Genomic DNA, 18,434 nt, shown 5'->3' with positions numbered 1-18,434 from the left:
AGATGGTGAAGGAAGATCTGAAGACACTTGGCGTTGACAGGCAGTTTATTCGAGACGTGAAATTCCTGTAAGGAAGACTGTAAAAGGCGGATAGTCGCGCTAGGCCGTAGCACACTCCCGCCGATTAAGTCAAGTAAGTCAATATAAAGTGCTGCAAGTAAAATAAAAAATATATAATATAATAGAGACGCGACTGATAGCTCACTGCAAGGATTAGAAGTGTGTCAAAACATGTGTGCTCATATAAGTTGAAAAGATGAAGCTCTCAACGTGCATTCGACGACGCAATTCTTCTTCTGACAATGATAACAAAGGGTCAAGGGTTCGATCCCCACCGGACTCATTATTTTTGCAAAGTAGAAAAAGCAGTTGGGAATTACAGAGAAAACAGTTCAAACCATTTTCACACTATATTGTACTGTTTGCACACAATTTTACTCATCGATAATAAAAGAACGGTTGAGATTCCCGCTGGAATGTTTCCATTTTTGCAAAATGGAAAAGAACTAATTTCGAAGCAGAACGCTTTCTAAAAGCATTTCCCTATCATTTTCTACTTCCTACACACATTTTTACTCATCAATAGTGACTACAGGAAATGGATGGTTTGATCACCGCCGGAATCTTGATGTTGCAAAACCTGCATTTTGCAAGAGTTACTGAGAAGAATATTCCACATTTCAGTTTAGGAATTTCTCTGAAATTGTATTTAGAACATTTTTCGCCAAGTATAGATGTTATTTAGAGGTCACTTTAAGGATTAGAAATAAGCTCTGATTGGAAATTACTGCTGGACTGGCCGGATTTTGTTAGCTTGAAATGAACATGAATAACGGACTAAAGAAGAGACGGGGTAAGACAGAAGTGGCGGATTTTTGTAAAGGAAGATTTGCACTATAAAACGGTTGAAATATCATTTACTGGGACCCTCTGGTTTTCTTTGAAAGCCAGTTGAGAAAAAGTTGGAAAATTTAGCATTTTTCTCAACTTCTCCTCAAGAAACTTTTGAGAGGACGAAAAATACCTGGAAGAAAGTGAAAATAAATTATGTAGCAAACATCCTCCTTTACAACATACTTCAAATCGAATTCATTTTTTACAGACTGCTACCTCAGTTATTAGACCTTGTTATAGTCATACAGATTTTGACCCGTAGCAGAAAATTTCAGATTTCGTGCTGTTCTCGTTGCGAGATTACGGTAAAAAAGTCGCGGTTAAAAAATTCGATGCCATATTTTGATAGAGCATCAAGGGAAACCCTTGAATGCAAATTTTGGTCTCTAAAGGTGTTCTGGTTCTCTCCTAAGAGAAAAACTCGAAAACTTGGGGGAAAATTTAGAATTTTTCCCAACTAGGTTTCAAAAAAATTACAAAAGCTAGAAGCTCCAAGCCTTATCGCAATACAGAAGAGATCTCTCTACAAATCGCCGCCAGCTTTATTGCATGAAATTCACTTTGAGAGCTGTTAATCGAAAATCCGTGGAGCCTAGTTTGTACTAATTTTATCCCTAACAGCGCCTGAAGATGTCTTTTTTTTCGATCAGTAATAGCATTGATATTGTTTTTTCGAGTGATAATAAGAAATTCGTTAGTGTTGGATAAGAAATGTGCTCTTTAGGCACTAATTGCAAAAGCCCCACTTTTGTCGAGGATTGATCCCTGACCTGAATAAAAACAGCTAGACATCACGTTGCGCCATTGAATGCAAGTGACCCTTTGCCTCAACTTAGAGTACGTAATTCATTACATAATTCATTGGTTGTAATGAAGGAGTGCCGAAGCAATGTTCGAGCTATGAAAGAAATGAAGTTTTTCTCCTACGGCCTCTTTGTACTCAATACGAAGTTACCTCTGGTTAGTTCCATTTCTTTTTATAAAATAACAGTTCAGATGAGTAATGTTTGGATTTGATGGTTATGAGAGCAAGCTAAATTCTTAGGAGGATAAGAATTTTCGTTGAGCCATGTGCAATTAAACACTTTGCTTTCCATTTCATTATCCTCACAAGTTCTATTATATTACTTATAATCTGTAATATTTACATCGTACTGAGTTCGAAGTAGATTATCTGAGCAAAAAAAAATCTTGACATAATATATAATATATAATATATATATATATATATATAAACTACATACAATATAAACTCTCCAGCGTCAAACCATCTCCATGCACCTGATAGGCGATCACTCTACCGTTTCACCATTGTCCAAAGCTAATTGATAATTGATAAGATAATCTATTTGATAAGGGTAAATAAACTTTTATGCATAGTGTACATGAATGTTTGTTTCCAAAATTTTCAAAACACTGCAAGTGATTAGTCCTTCGATTATAGAGACAGGTTCAAAGTTTTCTTTTAAATTTTATTAACTAAACTATCGTTAACTAAACATTTTTTAAGTCATTAACTGAGTCCGCACAACCGCAATTTTTGAAGAAAAAGTGAATGAGTGCACAGAAGTGTTCGAGTAAGCAGTAGGCTTCCTATTTTGGCGTAATATGAGACTTCCAGAACAGCAGCTGTATCGGCACTACTGTGGAAACACAAGAGAAACAGAAATATGTGGAAAAAGTGCAATGGATTGAAATATTTATTCCTGCATTTCCATCTAACCATTATATAATTCCTAGCCATTACTTTTCTGACGATTTTATTCCAGGTTTTACTGCTGTTACCTGTTTAGAAATATTAGTTATTGTTTTGGTTCCAAAGAAATGAAATCCAAAATTTAATGAGGTTCCAAAGAAATATGACAATGTTAGAGAACTCAATTTAAATATGATAAGAAAAGAAGAGTCGAATGCAAAAGTTTTTTAAACGTTTTATCTCAGCATTACTTGAACAGAAAGGTCTAGAACTGATCGCATCCATAAGATCAACTATGGATAAATGAACGGCATACTTAGTATTGAGCAACGCTCATCACTGCTTTTCCATTAGAACGATTTCATCTTTTTCAACGCTCTGCAAAGAGTTCGTTTGTTCGTTTGCTTATTTTTTACCATCATTTATGTCTACTTCTCCGTTCTGTGTGCTTTCTTTCCGTTCAATATCACAAAGCTACCACCTCATTTTTTTTCAACATTTTAGAGGGCGAGTGTTGTGTGGTGGTCAGAGATTCCGCTTCCTACGCGATCGATCGAAGGTTCGAATCTGCCCTAGTGTTCACCAAGTCCTTTCATCCCTCCGGGGTCGATAAATTGGTACCAGACTTGTCCGAGAGGATAAAAAAACACTTACTTGACACATCGGCTAGCCACCGCAAGTTATCGTATAGGCCAGTTACACGTTCGTAAACCTCTAACGATTCTGAATTGAAGTGAACGTGGGGCGCATCCCAAGCGGATTGATTAACGTCAGAAACTTTATCCTTTAACTTTAACCATTTTAAAACTGCTCAAATTAGTAGGAAACCTTCGCATTCTTCTTTTGGTCCCGTTAAATTGAGATTCTGGATAATATCACATAATAATACAATCATCATGCTATATAATAACGTGCTTAGTCCGTATGTGTGCCACGAAAATACCATTTAATGATGCAAAACTCTGCTCCGGTGATGTGACGAAACGTAGGCATGCAACTGATAGGCGAGCACTCAACTACTGGACCACTGCCTACACTTATGCGTTCATGTATGTTATCCTTGATAAGGCAAGTTTGTTTCTGTACATATGTTAGTGAAGGTAGATAAACTTTTATATGAATGTATACTTCCAGATTTGCAAATTATCATGCTACATAAGAACGGGCTTATTCAGTCAAGCGTGTGCGTCTGTGTATGTGTGTCTCAGTCGAGAAACTCCAAAAAAAGAGGGAGACGGGTACTAAGGCGCCGATTTGGTGAGCTGAAGCCCTAACGCGGTAAGATTGGGTGAGACGGGTCCTACGGCGTCGAATTCGTGTCACGGAGCCAGATAGCTGTAAAATGGGGTGGGACGGGTCCCACGTGGTCGGAATGGTGCGCCGGTGCCAGAAAGATGTAGAGTGGAGAGAGACGGGTTCCACTGCGTTGGATTGGTGCGCGGGAGCCCCAACGAGGTAGAATGGGTCTCTATGGTTCCTTCGCATATCTATTTCCCAGCATGTCTCCCTGATGCTGCTTAGCATCCTTTCTCAGAAAGAGGAAACACACGTGCAAACGGCTGCTCAAATACAATACATAGTAGCCAACGGTTTATGCTACTTGACGTAGAACGTTATTTTTATGACTACGACATTGATACAACATTTCATGTTAGCATATCATTCTTTACTAATAGTTGAGAATGGAGAAAACTCATACTTCGAATAATGTTTCCAAATTGTGGAGGTTTGAGAGAAAAATAGATGCAAAATCAAGTTTGATTGTTCTCCAAATATAGAACTGACGCATATAAAGGCAGCATACCACGAATCTGAGGTGGTGCGGATTTCAGGTGGAGTATCCGTCTACGGGGTCGTAGATTATGGAGACTGGGGTAGTTCCGCTCATCTCTACCTGCATCATTGCAAATAGCCGCCTTCAGAATGCTGTTTTGTACGACGCCATCTATTGCAACATTCACTCTCTTGCGCCGCCTCCGCCCTGCGATTCGTCGAAAATCCAATTTGGAGTGCCCCGATAGGCAGTAAAGGACGCTACGCGCGCAAGGGTGGCGCGCTACAATAGAAGGCATCGTGCAAAACAGCATTCAGGGGCCGGTTGCTTGCAGTGATTCAGGAAGAGATGAGCGGAACCACTCCGGTCTCCGTAATCTACGACCCCGTATACGGATACTCCACCTGAAATCCGTACCATCCCAGATTCGTGGTATGCTTCCTCTAAAGAAAAACCGTAAAATCTTTCATTTATGCCTAAGTTTTCGGGCAAAAAAGTTGAGCGTTGATAGAAAAATTCTAATTTTGCAAAAAAAAAAAATGTCGCTATTGTTATTTCTTATTGATCGGTGAAGACGAGCGAAGCGAACACCAAAAAAGCCTGAAGTCCGCCGGCTTTAGCCGGACGTTCAGGCTGGTAATCTGACCTCATTAATGAAGGTAAATTCAGGCTGGTAATCTGACCTCATTAATGATGACATAACAATAGTGTAATATCAATAATATTAATGATAACATATAATATATATATATATATATACATATATTATATTCCTGAAAAACAAAGCTGCTGATGGGAAATACACGGTTTCTCCTTTGGATAGTAGATAAATATGTATATAACCTCATTAATGAAGTCGAGGTTATTCTTGACACTTCCAGCATTTCGCACCTTACATTCGCTGACCCAAGCCAAAATGTGAGGATGTCAACAGCGCCGCTGGTTGCCATTAGCGTTCCACCGGGTATTTTCTTTTGAAAGGTTTTATTATGCTTCGAAATTGAAAGTAAAGGGAAGAAAACTGTTGATATGTGGAAATTGTGTCAGTGAATAAAGGATGCAAATAATGAAAGTGTCAATATCAATCTCAACTTCATTAATGAGGTCAGATTGAACTAATTGAACGAATTATTCAGCTATGGGTTGGAACGGAGTGTCACAGAACTCATCGCATGATGTGAATGTGCACAACTATTTGTTTGAACATGGATAGGATTAAAGAGACTTGTAAGTAGTTCTCAGTCATCAAAACCTCAAATTAACGATAATTAGCACTATGAACGCACTTTACAAGAATAGTTACTTTACAAATTTGTCGTCACTTCTTAATTCTTTAATGTATGTTTATTCAATTTATCAACTAATTCCTTGATAAACAGGGTGTGACCCAGGTGCAAATTGTAGAGCTGATGCCAATGCTACTGTATTGCTCATTTCGAGGTTGTCCCGCCCACGTTGTGCTTCGTCGTTTACGATGCTCGCGCAGCGACAACACGACGCAGAAGTAGAAGAAGTTGAGGGATTTCGTAAAAAGAAACAAATGAAAATTCTTCCTGATATTTTCATTCTTAGTGTCTCAGTTTGCAACCATGTGAGAAGACTGTTTTAAGAATTTGAACATACTTTCTGAATGTAAAAGAATTCGTAAATTAGTCTTAATCGAGCTGACGGATTTTTGCAGAGCAGCAAACGAGAAATAACCTCTGTGTAAACTCAAAGAGAATCCTCCATGTGCGACTTTCGATAAACCTCGGCATGTTGATGTTTCAACAATTGTTCTCTTTAATTGAGCCGGACACGAGGTTGTTACAATCCTTTATTCGTGACTAACGTTTCGGCAATATCTCCTTTTTCAGAGCCTGAAAGGATGAAGTCGAACGTGATTAATCCGATAAAACGCCTTATCCGCCCAACAAAGAAAGTCCTACGTTTACTGTTGGGGCTCATAGCTACCAGTAGAAGATAACATCGTACCTTAGGACCAGCTGACTATCCTGCTACTGCTGGATACCTGTTGTGAGGTGACTAGCGCAATTAAATATCAATAAAAAAACTCGCGCCCTTCAATAGGGCGCGAGTTCTCGCGTAATGCAGAGACATTCCTCCTTGCGATTCATCTTTGGGCCCTTGGAGTGGATAAAAAAAAAGCCTCCAAAGCTTTGCGCGCCGCAATACTAGGTTCGCGCGCCAAAATCGTGATCCTAACTTCAAAATCTTCTCCGTTATGATGCCGCACCCTATGACCACCTAATGCAGTGCAGTCACATGATTTCCTTTTGCCGACAACACTGCACACAGGAAATCATATAAACAACACATGAACTCATGCAATCACCCTCATCGTTGTCCGGGCATTTTGCACTCCGGTGTAGTGCAAATACAATCATATAGGCGATTCCGAATGAGTATTTGCTTAAGGTTACTAGGGAGGAGCTCCACGATGGCAACAGATTCTTCAAGTTTAGCTTTCCTCAGACAAAAGGGTACCTTCTCCATGCCAGGTTTGTTTTGGGATTAGTGCTCTTTTTGTGATAGGAACATAGGTGTGTAGCCGTTACTGACCGCAATTTTCCTAGCAAGCTCGATAGATTCTCGTCTTTCCTCTTTTGCTGTGCAAACGGAGGTGGCCGTGCGAAACATACTTCGTACTAGTGACCTTTTAACTTGTGTGGGATGAGCAGAAAGAAAGTGAACTACGTTATTCTTATTACTGGGTTTGCGGTACCACTTTGTCCTCTTTGTCCTGTGCGTTCTGTTTGAAATATGCACTTGGACGTTGAGGAAAGGTAAACATTCTCCTTTAGGCTTATCCCGAGTGAACTTTATGTAGCAGAAAGAATGTTTATTAGATGCACAAAAAACTAATTAATGATTAGATAGAATCATGCTTTATAATAACTTATTCTGTCACGTGTATGTATGTATGTGTGCGTCAGTCACGAAGTTCCAAAAAGGGAGAGAGACGGGTCCCACGGCGTCGGATTGGTGCGCTAGCGTCGTAGAGCCGTATAAGAGGGTTGCACGAGTCCAAAGGCTTTGGATTGGTGCGCCAGCATAAGAAAGCTATAAAGTGGGTGAGACGGGTGCCACGGGGTCGGATTGGTGTCTTCTAAGGAAGCTGTAAAATGGGGTAATTTGGTTCCTATGGCGTCCAACGGAGTGGAATTGGTGTGCCTTGGTGTAACAGTATCGCATAATAATTTCGTGTACATGTTGCAAAAGGTAAATGAGATGTTGCAACTGTTCTATAGTGAAGGCCACTGCCCGTAAGCGTTTCACCTGTATGACGTTTGCCTATTTCCTTGTACGACTGCCTCAAGTTGGTAACATGCCTTCTTCAGAAAGTGGAGACACCCATGCAAATAGCTGCTTAAATAGTAGCGAACAGTTCACATGATCTGATGTGGAACGTTATCTTGATAAGTACGATGATGTTGTTCACGTCATTTCACATGAAAACACCATTCTGTGATAACTGTTGCGGAAAAACAGGAGAAAATCCAGATTTCGTCTTAAGCTTTCAAATTGTGTCTATATTATATTGGTATCGAAGGAATGTCGAAGTTTGAACGTTCTCTATATGTGGAACTGATGCTTTAAGAAAGAATACTATGAAATCTTTCATCTAAATTTGTACTAAAAAAAAGAAGAAAGCATAATCAGAAGGCGAAAAACACAATTCTAATTTTACCGAAAATCCCACTACTACTTTTACTCTCCCACTCTATCCTGAAACGCACCTAAGAACGTCAATGGCTTTAAATTCTCAATTGAAACAGTTGTATTCCAAAAGATTTTTTCAGTGGTCGCGCGTCGCGTCGTGATGCGGCAGGTCAGGGCATTGATGGGGCACCATCAATACCCTGTCCTACCGCATCACAACGACATGGCCTGCCACTGATGTCAAGAACAATTAGCGAATGCAGTGACTTTGACGGCAATTCTGCACCTAGCGCTCTGCCCGCACCCTTTTCAAGGCCGTTGCCGGGGTGAGAAACGTCCTGGCACCTTCTTTTTCGCCCATAATGTCGATAGATTCAAACACATGACCATGACACTTTTTTATTTTCAGCGGGACAGTGGCATTTTCATTAGGGCCAAGTGAACCCAGGAAGAGAGGCGTTGGAAGTTTGTCAAGACGATGGAAGAGGATTTTAGAAAAACAAGGAGAGTTCGTTTGTATTTGAAAAAGCTATTTAAAAGTTCTTTTGGTATTAATTCTAAAAAAATCAAGAAAGCATAGAATATTGCAACATTTGTGGGATAACCCAATGTGTATTTGAATGGATCAGATGCACTTTTCTTTCAAGTGAATGCGTACATTTTAACGTGATGTCGCGTTAAATTGCTTGAAAATCAATCAAACAATCACTGTGCTGGTTTCTCATGACAGAAAACAAAATTTTCACAAGAAGCAAACGCTTGTTAAACTATAAATTGTCCAATTAACTGCATGCTATTATTATATTTGCAGTAACTTTATTCTTCGCATTTGTTTAAAAAGAGGAGCACACAGCGCAGTCTGTAGTCGATGTTTCATCTGATGATGACGTCCATAAATCTCTCTTGACCTACTTTCGCAAACCGTTTCTATCACAAATGTTTTCATCACTGAATAAAGTAGCTTAGGATCTTAGGATTCACACATTCATTGAGCTAAATTCTCTACATTTAGAAATTTAAAAACATTGGAAAACGGCGCTGATGACAAACACCAAATCAATGGTTTCAAAGTTCGGTTAAACAATGCCAAGACTGCGCAAAAGTCGAGTCGAAATCCAAGTAAGGTCAATAATTTTGTGCATGCAATAATTGAATGCAGATTGGAATTCTTCCTTCGCAACTTTAAATACAGCAGACCATTGCATAAAGAAAACAGACCTGAAGTCCATGAGATTGCAGAAAAAACCCAAAGTTCACAAGTGTTATTTCGCATGTAAGTTAAGCAGGCGTTGTTGGACCTTATAAGAATAATTGATAGCAAAAAGTCATTTAACATTCCTGAATGTCGGTGAAGTTCAATTTCGTGCCGATAAGAGCGAATGTTGCATTCCTTTGTAAAAATGCTCCTTCTTAGGTTGCCAAAAAATCAACTCCAAAGTTTCTTTATGAAAATAAATGAATGGTTCTTAAGCACATGATATCAAAAATAAGCCAATCTGCTTATCTCTTCAAAATAATTCCTTTTTTTTTTTTTTGCTAAAAACGATGTTTTTAACTCATGAGTACTAGTTAGTGGTCGTCTGAGACTAGAATATCTTCATCAATATGGAATACTGTAAGAGAAGGGGTGCGTATCGCTAGGTATGCGTAGCCTCCGCGACAACCTATCCTTAGGAGAATGACTGGCAACTGCGATTAATTGCGCTGCGCAGCAGTTAATAGCGTCAGTAGAACATTGTCCTGCGTTTGCCTTATGCTCCGCCCGTCACATCGTTCATTTTTGGCCCTCATCGTCTAATGATGTGCGAAACATGTCTCGTAGGAGCACGTTATCTCTGGTATTGCTTCTGTACGGAGCATAGATAGCTTACGTATAGAGATATATCGGATGATTGCACACGAAACGGTAGAAATAGAAAATAATAGTGTTTTATTCATGTAAAACAAGCTAATCGAAACTTTTACTAACTATTGCACTATCTTACGTGGCTTAACTACATCTATATCTTCTATGTAGTTTTTTTTGTCAATCACAAACCTAGATGTTCCAAAGAAGAGGTTCTCTTTTCTACACCATTTAACTTTTATTTTGGAACGTTTTCAATTTTCAGCTTCATTAATGTCTTCTGATGTTGTTTTGTTCTTATACAAATCTTCCATGTTTTTGCGATATTTTTAGCATTTTCATTTTCTACGTTGTTTTTTTGTTCTTTGAAGCTTTCTAGAATTCAACTCTATCACTTAAGCAGTACAAACTCGGCACATGACCTCAGTGACGTGATGGATGATCCTGGCTTCCTGGCCTCACAGGTAGCCTAAGATATGCCTGGTTTGGCCTACCGACAGCATCTTCTGCAGGCACTTTAGCTGCAGATAATCGGCTGCGGGTACCTAACGATCGCCCCTTAAGGACAGTAATTGATCAAAGATCGGAGAATTTAATAAGGTTCAATGGTACGTCTTGATTGCAGCAGTAGGCTTTTCTGCAAACTATCCTCGCACCGCTAGAATCTGGCGTTGGCGCATGACGGCTCGCTTATCTCTTTCGGTTAGAAGTATTGGAGAGTTGGAAAACGTTCACTAAACATTTACACAGTACTTGTAGAAAATTGATAACCACATCTACAATTTGATTCGACATTTTCATCATCTTGTCGCTTATCTATGCAACTTCCTTAGAAGCTTTCATTTGGTCTTTTTTTAATCACTAAGACGTCCCAGAATTTTCCACTTCATTTTCTTGACGGACATTAGAAATAAAAAGGTAGTTACGGATCTTCCTAATCGCCGTAAAAAAACGGCCCTGAAGATGAGGCTTCGAACGTTCCGAGGCGCTGTTGTCTACGAAGAGTTCAATTCGAGCGCGCCACCATTCTGCAAGCGCGGCATCTTCCGGGCCGTTTTTCACGGCGATAAGAAGGGATGAACGGAATCACCCTGTTTCCAACAATCTACGACCCCGTATAAGCATATCCCACCTGAAACCCGTACCACCCCGGACTCGTGGGGTGATGCCCTTAACTGTCAGGTTAACAAATAGAGTCAATCATGCGCGGAGAATTCGTCAGTAATCACTCAAACATTCAACATAGTGGACGGCACAGGGAACCTTACATATGTTCCGTCCACCATACATATCTGATGGCATGAGCAGAGCGGTAGTGTCTACGCAAAGTGGGACCAGAGAGGAGCGTGAGGATCGAGCAGAAACCATCAGCGAACTCCATGTGTCAGCTGGTACGTAATCGTGCGTATGACCGACTCTGTACAACTCCGAACCAGAGTCAAGCGTGTGATGTGAATTTCTCAACGTGAGGGGAGGGGAGGGGGGTGGTCGTAAGAGGGGTGTAGGAGCAGGCGTTGAAGTTATAATAAGAGGACAAAAAGAATAAGAAAGAAAGAAAGGAGAAAAAGACAAAGGGGTGGTCGATATTCCCTCCAGATGGCTAGAGTTGCATCCCCGACACCGACTCTAAGGACATTCTGGGAACATCTCTTTATTCTGGTGCAGTACTGTCCCAGTAGAGTGTAGGCTTTTCACGGGTTCTCGTTCAAAGTTCTTCGCTCTTGAAATCGCTCTTGAGGACATAGATGATTGTAGCGTCGTTTGCCCAACACAGACAAACTTGCGCTTTAATCTTCCCATGCAGCAGTACCAGCTCAATAAGTTCATAAGAGAGAAACCTCTAGGAAACTGGTTGCATTTGTTGAATCTGCATATTTATCTACTGGGTGGGATTTGGACGACTAAGTAGTATCGAAAACCTGGCATTAGAGAAAATCCTATCGTTTAGTGCATCAAGTAACATAAGGTTACAAGTAACATGCACAGAACGGCGGGGGATGGATGAAGTAGACAGGAAAAAACGTGGTATGTAAATGTGGCTCTAAATTACCAATATCCAAAAGGCACACAACTGCTGGAGACTGTGTTACTCGACAGGGATCAAAGAGAAAAAGACAACGGTTTTCTCTTTGACGGGGGTGGTCGATGTTAAATAAACAGATATAAAAGGATGCAAAAAAAGATGGCGTGCAGTATTTTTTTTAAGATTTTGCTGGTAGAATTTGACAACTTTAGACTAGTTTGGGAAAATTCTAAACAAATAAAGGACATCGAGATTAGGAAACGAGAAGAGAGAAATGATGAGAAATGTGAGGGATCATCAAGACCAAGGCAAGAAAAAGAGTTTACATTATACAATACGGGACTAAGCCATGCGGCCTTGCTTTAAAGTTTAAAAAATCTCACCAAGAAAATGGAAAATATTGAGTATGAGAGAAGGAATCAAAACGAGTGAGTATCCGTATTCCAAACTCAAATGTCAATTTGAGGGCAAACCATCAAACAACAAAGTAAATAAAATGCACTATAAATAATATAATAGAAGTTGTGAAAGTAATGAAATGGAAAACAAAGTGTTTTAAATGCGTGTGGGTAAGTAAAAATTCTGATCCTCCTAAGAATTTAACTTGCTGTCATAACCATCAAATCCTTTACATTAGAAATTTCCGGATTGTTATTTTATATAAAAGAAACGGAACTAACCACAGGTAACTTCGTATTGAGTACTAAGAGGCCGTAGGAGACAAACTTCATTTCTTTCATACCTTGAATAGTGCTTCGGGACTCCTTCCTTACAATCAATCAAACATATTATGTACTCCATTGAAACGCCTATTGATGCAAGAGGGCATTGCTAGGTGAAGGCGCAAGGCGATGTGCTTTTATTGTGATGATCCAGGATCAATCCCACACAGTTGTGTGATTTTTGCATTTAGCGTTTGGGAGTTTGAAGAGCATATTTCTCATCCGACAATGACGAATTTTCTTATTATCGCTCAAAAAAAGCTATTTCGTTCACGCTACCGTGCGAAAGAAAAAAGACATCTACAAACGGTATTAGCGATAAAATTAGTACAAAGTATGCTCCACAAGTTTCTGAATAGCGACGCTCAAAGTAAACTTCATACAATAAAACTTTCACAGAATTGAAGAAAGAGATTTTGTCCATATTCAAACAAATTTTGGTACTTCTAAGTTCCCTAGTTTTTTTAAACTTAACTGAGAAAAATTCTAAGTTTTTCCTCAAATTTTCGCGTTTTCTTTCAGCTAGCTTTTGAGAGAATCAGAACAGCTAGAGATCAAACTTTGCAGTCAAGGGTATTCCTTGAGGCTCTGTCAAAATATGGCAACGAATTCTTCAACCGCGGTACCGCAACCTCGCAACGAGAAAATGTGCGAAACTTCCGATTTTCGGCTGCGCGTCAAAATCTGTATGACTTCGATCAAAGTCCAATAATTGAACTCAGGATCCACAAAAACGAATTCGGTTTGAGGAATGTTGTATAGGAAAATTTTTTCACAGTTGATTTTCAATTTCAATGGTTCCAAGTGGTTCCCATAGTTCCAAATAGTTGAAATTTTTGCTAAAATTCTCAACTTTTTCACAAATAACTTACAAAAAATAGATGGTCCCTAAAAAAGACATTTTAACCGTTTTGTAGCGCAAATCTGCCTTTCAAAAAGTCAACACACTTGTCCTTCTTCATCTCTACTTGGGGAACGGTAGGGGGCGGGTGCCCGCAGTCGGATAAGTGCCTGCAGAAGAAGCTGTCGGCACACCAGAGAAGGCATATCTTAGGCTAACTGTGATCACTAAACCACACCCATCCATCTTCACGTCACTGAGATCATGTGCGGTATTTGTATTGGGAATAATGTGATAGAGTTGAGTTCCAGAAAGCTTTACGAGTTCAAGCTCAACTCGTTCATGAAGAATCGCAGGCAACCGTTTTAGACACTCTTCTGACCGTACCGACGCAAAAAAAAACTACATAGTTATAAGGAAATATGTAGAGAAGAATAGTGTAAGATGTCGAAATTGCCGAATAAATTAAAGAACAATGTAATTGAATGCGCATATTACTTTGTGTGGTGTTCTAATAAGAGGACAGGAGCAAGTTTTGTCTAGATCTTACTTTTAGGGAGTCCTATCAAATGAACTCTTTTTCTTCCAATAGATGAGAAATACAGAACGTCTCTATCTAGAAAAAAAATTGGGCTGGAAAAAGTTTTGACTTACACGATAACGATAATCCTCATTCCCGATACTTTTGAAAGCTGGAATGTTCATATTTCACGCAAATGGCTCACGCTTCTGGCAGTGTTACAAATTTGCAATCACATCACACTAAATTCCATTGGATGTGTCTGATTCCCCAAAACAACTTAGTAACTCGTGAATTATATCCTAGCCGGTGATACAACGATTAGCGACAGGTGAGCAGAGTCAGCTACTTAGGTAGCAACTAAAGGGAATCTCTTTATGATACGCACCATTACTAATTGCTCTGCTGAGGCGTGATCGGGGCATGCTCGAAAATCCGTCGGGATCCTCTTTACACGCACCCTTTCTTCTTCCGTCCATTATTCATGTTTACTTCAACCTACCAAGATCTGCCAGTCCAGCAGTAATTTCCAATCAGGGACTGTGATAATCGCTAAAATGACAGGAATGAAAATTAGTAGGAAAAATATCTAAATAACAACTATATGCGGTGAACAATGCTACTGGAGAGTTGCAGAAAAATTGCTGGTCAAATGTTCTTGCCAGTAATTTCGGTTTTGCAGAAAACACGATCTCGGCGGTGATCGAACTATTAGTTTTTGTGATCATTATGGATGAGTAAAAATGTGTGTAGGAGGTAGAAAGCAGTGAGAAAGTGCTTTTAAAATGCGTTCTGGGACGGTATTAGTTGCTTTTTCAACTATGCGAAAATGGAGAAATTCCGACAGGGAACGACTCTCAACCGTTCGTTTCCATTGTCGAATAGTAAAATTGTGCGCAATTAGTGGGAAAATGGTTTTGAAATGTTTCATTCCCTGCTGTTTTCTTCTATTTTGCAAAAATAATGACTCCGATGGGGATCGAATTCTCGACAGTTTGTTATCACTGTCAGAAGAAGAATTGTGTCGTCGAATGCACGTTGAGAGCTTCTTCACCTTTTCAACATATATGTGCACATATGTACTGAACCACCTCTAATCCCTTCAATGATTTATCAGTGCTGTCTTTATTACTATTAATCAATTAATTTATTTATTTATTTGCAGCATTTCATATTAATATTCACTATAGTACTGTTTATTACTACTATTAATATTAACCATGTTATATTATTTTGATTTACTTGTTAAGCCTTCAATCTGTTTTTTATTTCTTTTTATAATAACTGATTTCTGGGGAGCCTTCTATGGAAGGGACGTTTTCAACAGGGTTTTCTTCAAACTACACTCCTGACTTTAGTCACAAAGATAGGGTCATGAGCGCCTGGCGGCAAATCACAATGACCAACTGAAGGCAACGCTCGATGCTCACCCGCTCATAACCATAAAGAAAACTGCCAGAGCTCAAGGCGGATATGTTAAAACGCACATCAAGTGGAATCCAAAACACTGAACAAATCCAAACAACAAGTAAGGAAACCACCTGCCAGCATGATTCACAGAGGTGAAAGATGTTTCGAACAGGTGCGTATCGTTAGGTACCCGCTGCCTCCGCGACAAACTATCCTTAGGGAAAACGAGAGGCAACGACGATCGTTAATTGCTGTGCGCAGCAGTTAATAGCGTAAGCAGAGCATTGCGCTGCGTTCGCCTTATGCCCTGCCCATCACATCGTCCATCTTCGGCCCTCATCTTCTAATGAGGTGCAAAACATGCTTCGCAGGAGCACGCAGCACGGAGCATAGTTTTTTTTTTCAATCACAAATGTACATGTTCCAAAGACGAGGTTCTCTTTTCTACACCATTTATTTTATTATTTATTTTATTTTATTTTATTTTTATTTTGGAACGTTTTCAATTTTCAGCTTCATTAATGTTTTCTGATGTTGCTTTGTTCTTACACAAATCTTCCATGTTTTTGCGCCATTTTTGGCATTTTCATTTCCTACGTTTTTTTCCCGCTTTCTACGATGTTGCTTTTTTGTTCTTTGAAGCTTTCTAGAACTCAACTCTATCACATTATTCCAATACAAACACGGCACATGATCTCAGTGACATGGAGATGGATGGGCGTGGTTTAGTGATCACAGCTAGCCTAAGATATGCCTGCTCTGGTCTGGCGACAGTCTCTTCTGCAGACACTTATCCGACTGCGGGTACCTAACGACCGCCCCCTACCGTTCTCCAAGAAGAAATGAAGAAGGACAAGTGTGTTGGCTTTTTGAAAGGAAGATTTGCGCTACAAAACAGTTAAAATGTCTTGAAAAGGTTTAAAAAAGACGACTCTCCGAATATGCGTGTTTTATTTGTTCAAAGTACAGCAAACTATGTCATTAAGAAGTTAGTGAGTGCTACGCGAACGATAAGAGAAAATTAGCACCAAACTTTTGGGAAAAACCACCTGCACACAGTAGAAGAGATGACAGCACTACAAAGAATGTGCAGAATCAGAAAAAGAAAAAAGTGAAATGCACGTATAGTCGTGTAGTCTAGAAAACATGTGATGTGAGTGGATCGGATTTGCTCACTTTTAAGCTGGCGAATCTTCCCTCAAAATTCCAGAAGAGAAAGCAAAGACAGAGCGTCATAGAAGTGTGATCGGATCACACATTGTTCAGCACTACGAAATGATCGCTTGAAAGCGATATGTTGCGGCGAAATATGAACGCAGGCTTGATTTTGTTACCTAACTACAAAGATGATCTCTTCCCTTACAGCCGAATATCACAATTGTCATTCTATATTTGTACGCATATGTTTATACAAGAAAGCAGTACGTTAATGGAGACTCATGTCTAAACTTACACCTGGCTGCCCGCCCTTTGGATTAATGCTACCGCCCCGCGAAATTCAAAAGGATCACAACCTCGTCCTTTGTTTCAAAGGAATGCTTAGAAAAAACAACTTCATAACTCTTCCCCTCACAACTTTTCTTCTCCTCCTTCCTTTTCTATTAATTTGTTCTCCCATTGTACCTTTTCCCTCCTTCCTTTTCTATTAATTTGTTCTTTCATTGTACCTTTTCATAGGTTTAACGTTTAACTGACCCATACAATGACTTGTGGGAGCTAGCCGATGTGTAAAGTCAGCGTTCTTGCCCTCCAAGACAAGTCTGGTACCAATTTTTTGACTCCAGAGGAATATGAAAGGCTTATTGAGCACTAGGGCGGATTCGAACCTCCGATCGATTGTGCAGAGAGCAGAACCTCTAACCGACTGCGCTACACACGCCCGAAATTAGCACTTTTTTAAACAAGGAAACCTAAAATTTCATTTCATTTCCGTTTTTCGTCTGCGCGAAAATATGACTACTCCTGTTTTCCGAATTTTACATACAGTTCCCAACACTTCTGTTGTTTGAAGTTACCATGGCTGCCGTAGCAAAGAAATATTTGTTGCACAAATACAAATGTATCTATAAGAAATTATGTTTTCGTAGGAAGCTGCTCAAAATTTTAGTGTCAAATCGAGACCATTTACTCACTTCGGGTCCGGTGGTGCTCTTACATAATGGTAAAAATGACATAGGAAAATGAAGAACACAGCCTTGTTTCTCCTTCTCTTGTTACTGAAGTTGGAACAATAGCGAGGTTAAAAGTGGGTATTTTGCTCCTACGTCAAGATATATTTCATATTGGTGGCCCCCTCGATTCTAACGGCTACGTTCCACCGCGCCGCTTGCAACGCAGCCGCAATTAGACCGAGTTTCATTTCGCCTTGACCTCACCATAGTCAATTGAAATGGTCGTCGTCAGCTGCGGAAGAAAGGTCGAAAAGCCAATGTTCCAGTTTCATCCTTTACTTTTAAATCCGAAGATTATACTGCCCTTTCTTTCTTGTATCAGGATTTATTGTGATCACGAACATCTTTAGTTCTTTAGTTCACGGTAAGAGTTCTTGCAACAGCGTATAGCATTCATCTTCTATCTTCTGCTTGAGCCTATTTCGCTGAAACAGCGGAGGAAGTAGGCACACGTTGTACCACATTGAATTTCGCATCGCGTTAGCATTGGTCCAAGGGGCGAAGACCCCCGCAGCAGAGTGTAAGTTTAGATGCGAGTGTTAATAGAGGATTTTACTCACATGTACTTCCTCAGTGCCAATAGAATGAGCTCAACTTTTTCTTCGGATAGTATTAGTGTTTGCTGGGCCTAAAAAATAAGTAAGATGGCTGACTGAAATAAATGGAAATCACCTACTAAGAATAGACCACAACTAATGTTATCTTACATCGCTGAGACCCTTGTGGTCCGCCTTTTTTTGGGCACGAAGAATCTTTATCATATTTTTCGCTCCTTCGATAATGGCAGCTTCCTTCCACAAGCGAAAAAGAAGGTCATCTATAACGATATCCAACTGAGACTTTGACTCGCTTCCTGCAAATAGAAACGGCAATC

General features: G+C 39.7%; 1 protein-coding gene across 3 annotated transcripts in view; it reads right to left on the bottom strand.

Moving 5' to 3' along the window:
* RB195_024433 (uncharacterized protein) overlaps positions 1–18,434 on the bottom strand; it is a gene marked incomplete at both ends in the record, with an annotated part of 113,276 nt that overhangs the window by 59,503 nt on the left and 35,339 nt on the right. For all 3 annotated transcript variants that reach the window (XM_064212207.1, XM_064212208.1, XM_064212206.1), the window contains 2 exons: positions 18,121–18,188; positions 18,268–18,413. In XM_064212207.1, the coding sequence (XP_064068087.1) occupies positions 18,121–18,188; positions 18,268–18,413 (214 nt within the window). The remainder of the gene's footprint in view (positions 1–18,120; positions 18,189–18,267; positions 18,414–18,434) is intronic.

The sequence above is a fragment of the Necator americanus genome, chromosome X (genome assembly GCF_031761385.1).
Source record: "Necator americanus strain Aroian chromosome X, whole genome shotgun sequence".
NCBI classification, from domain to species: domain Eukaryota; kingdom Metazoa; phylum Nematoda; class Chromadorea; order Rhabditida; family Ancylostomatidae; genus Necator; species Necator americanus.
This window is presented reverse-complemented; position numbering and strand designations above follow the sequence as displayed.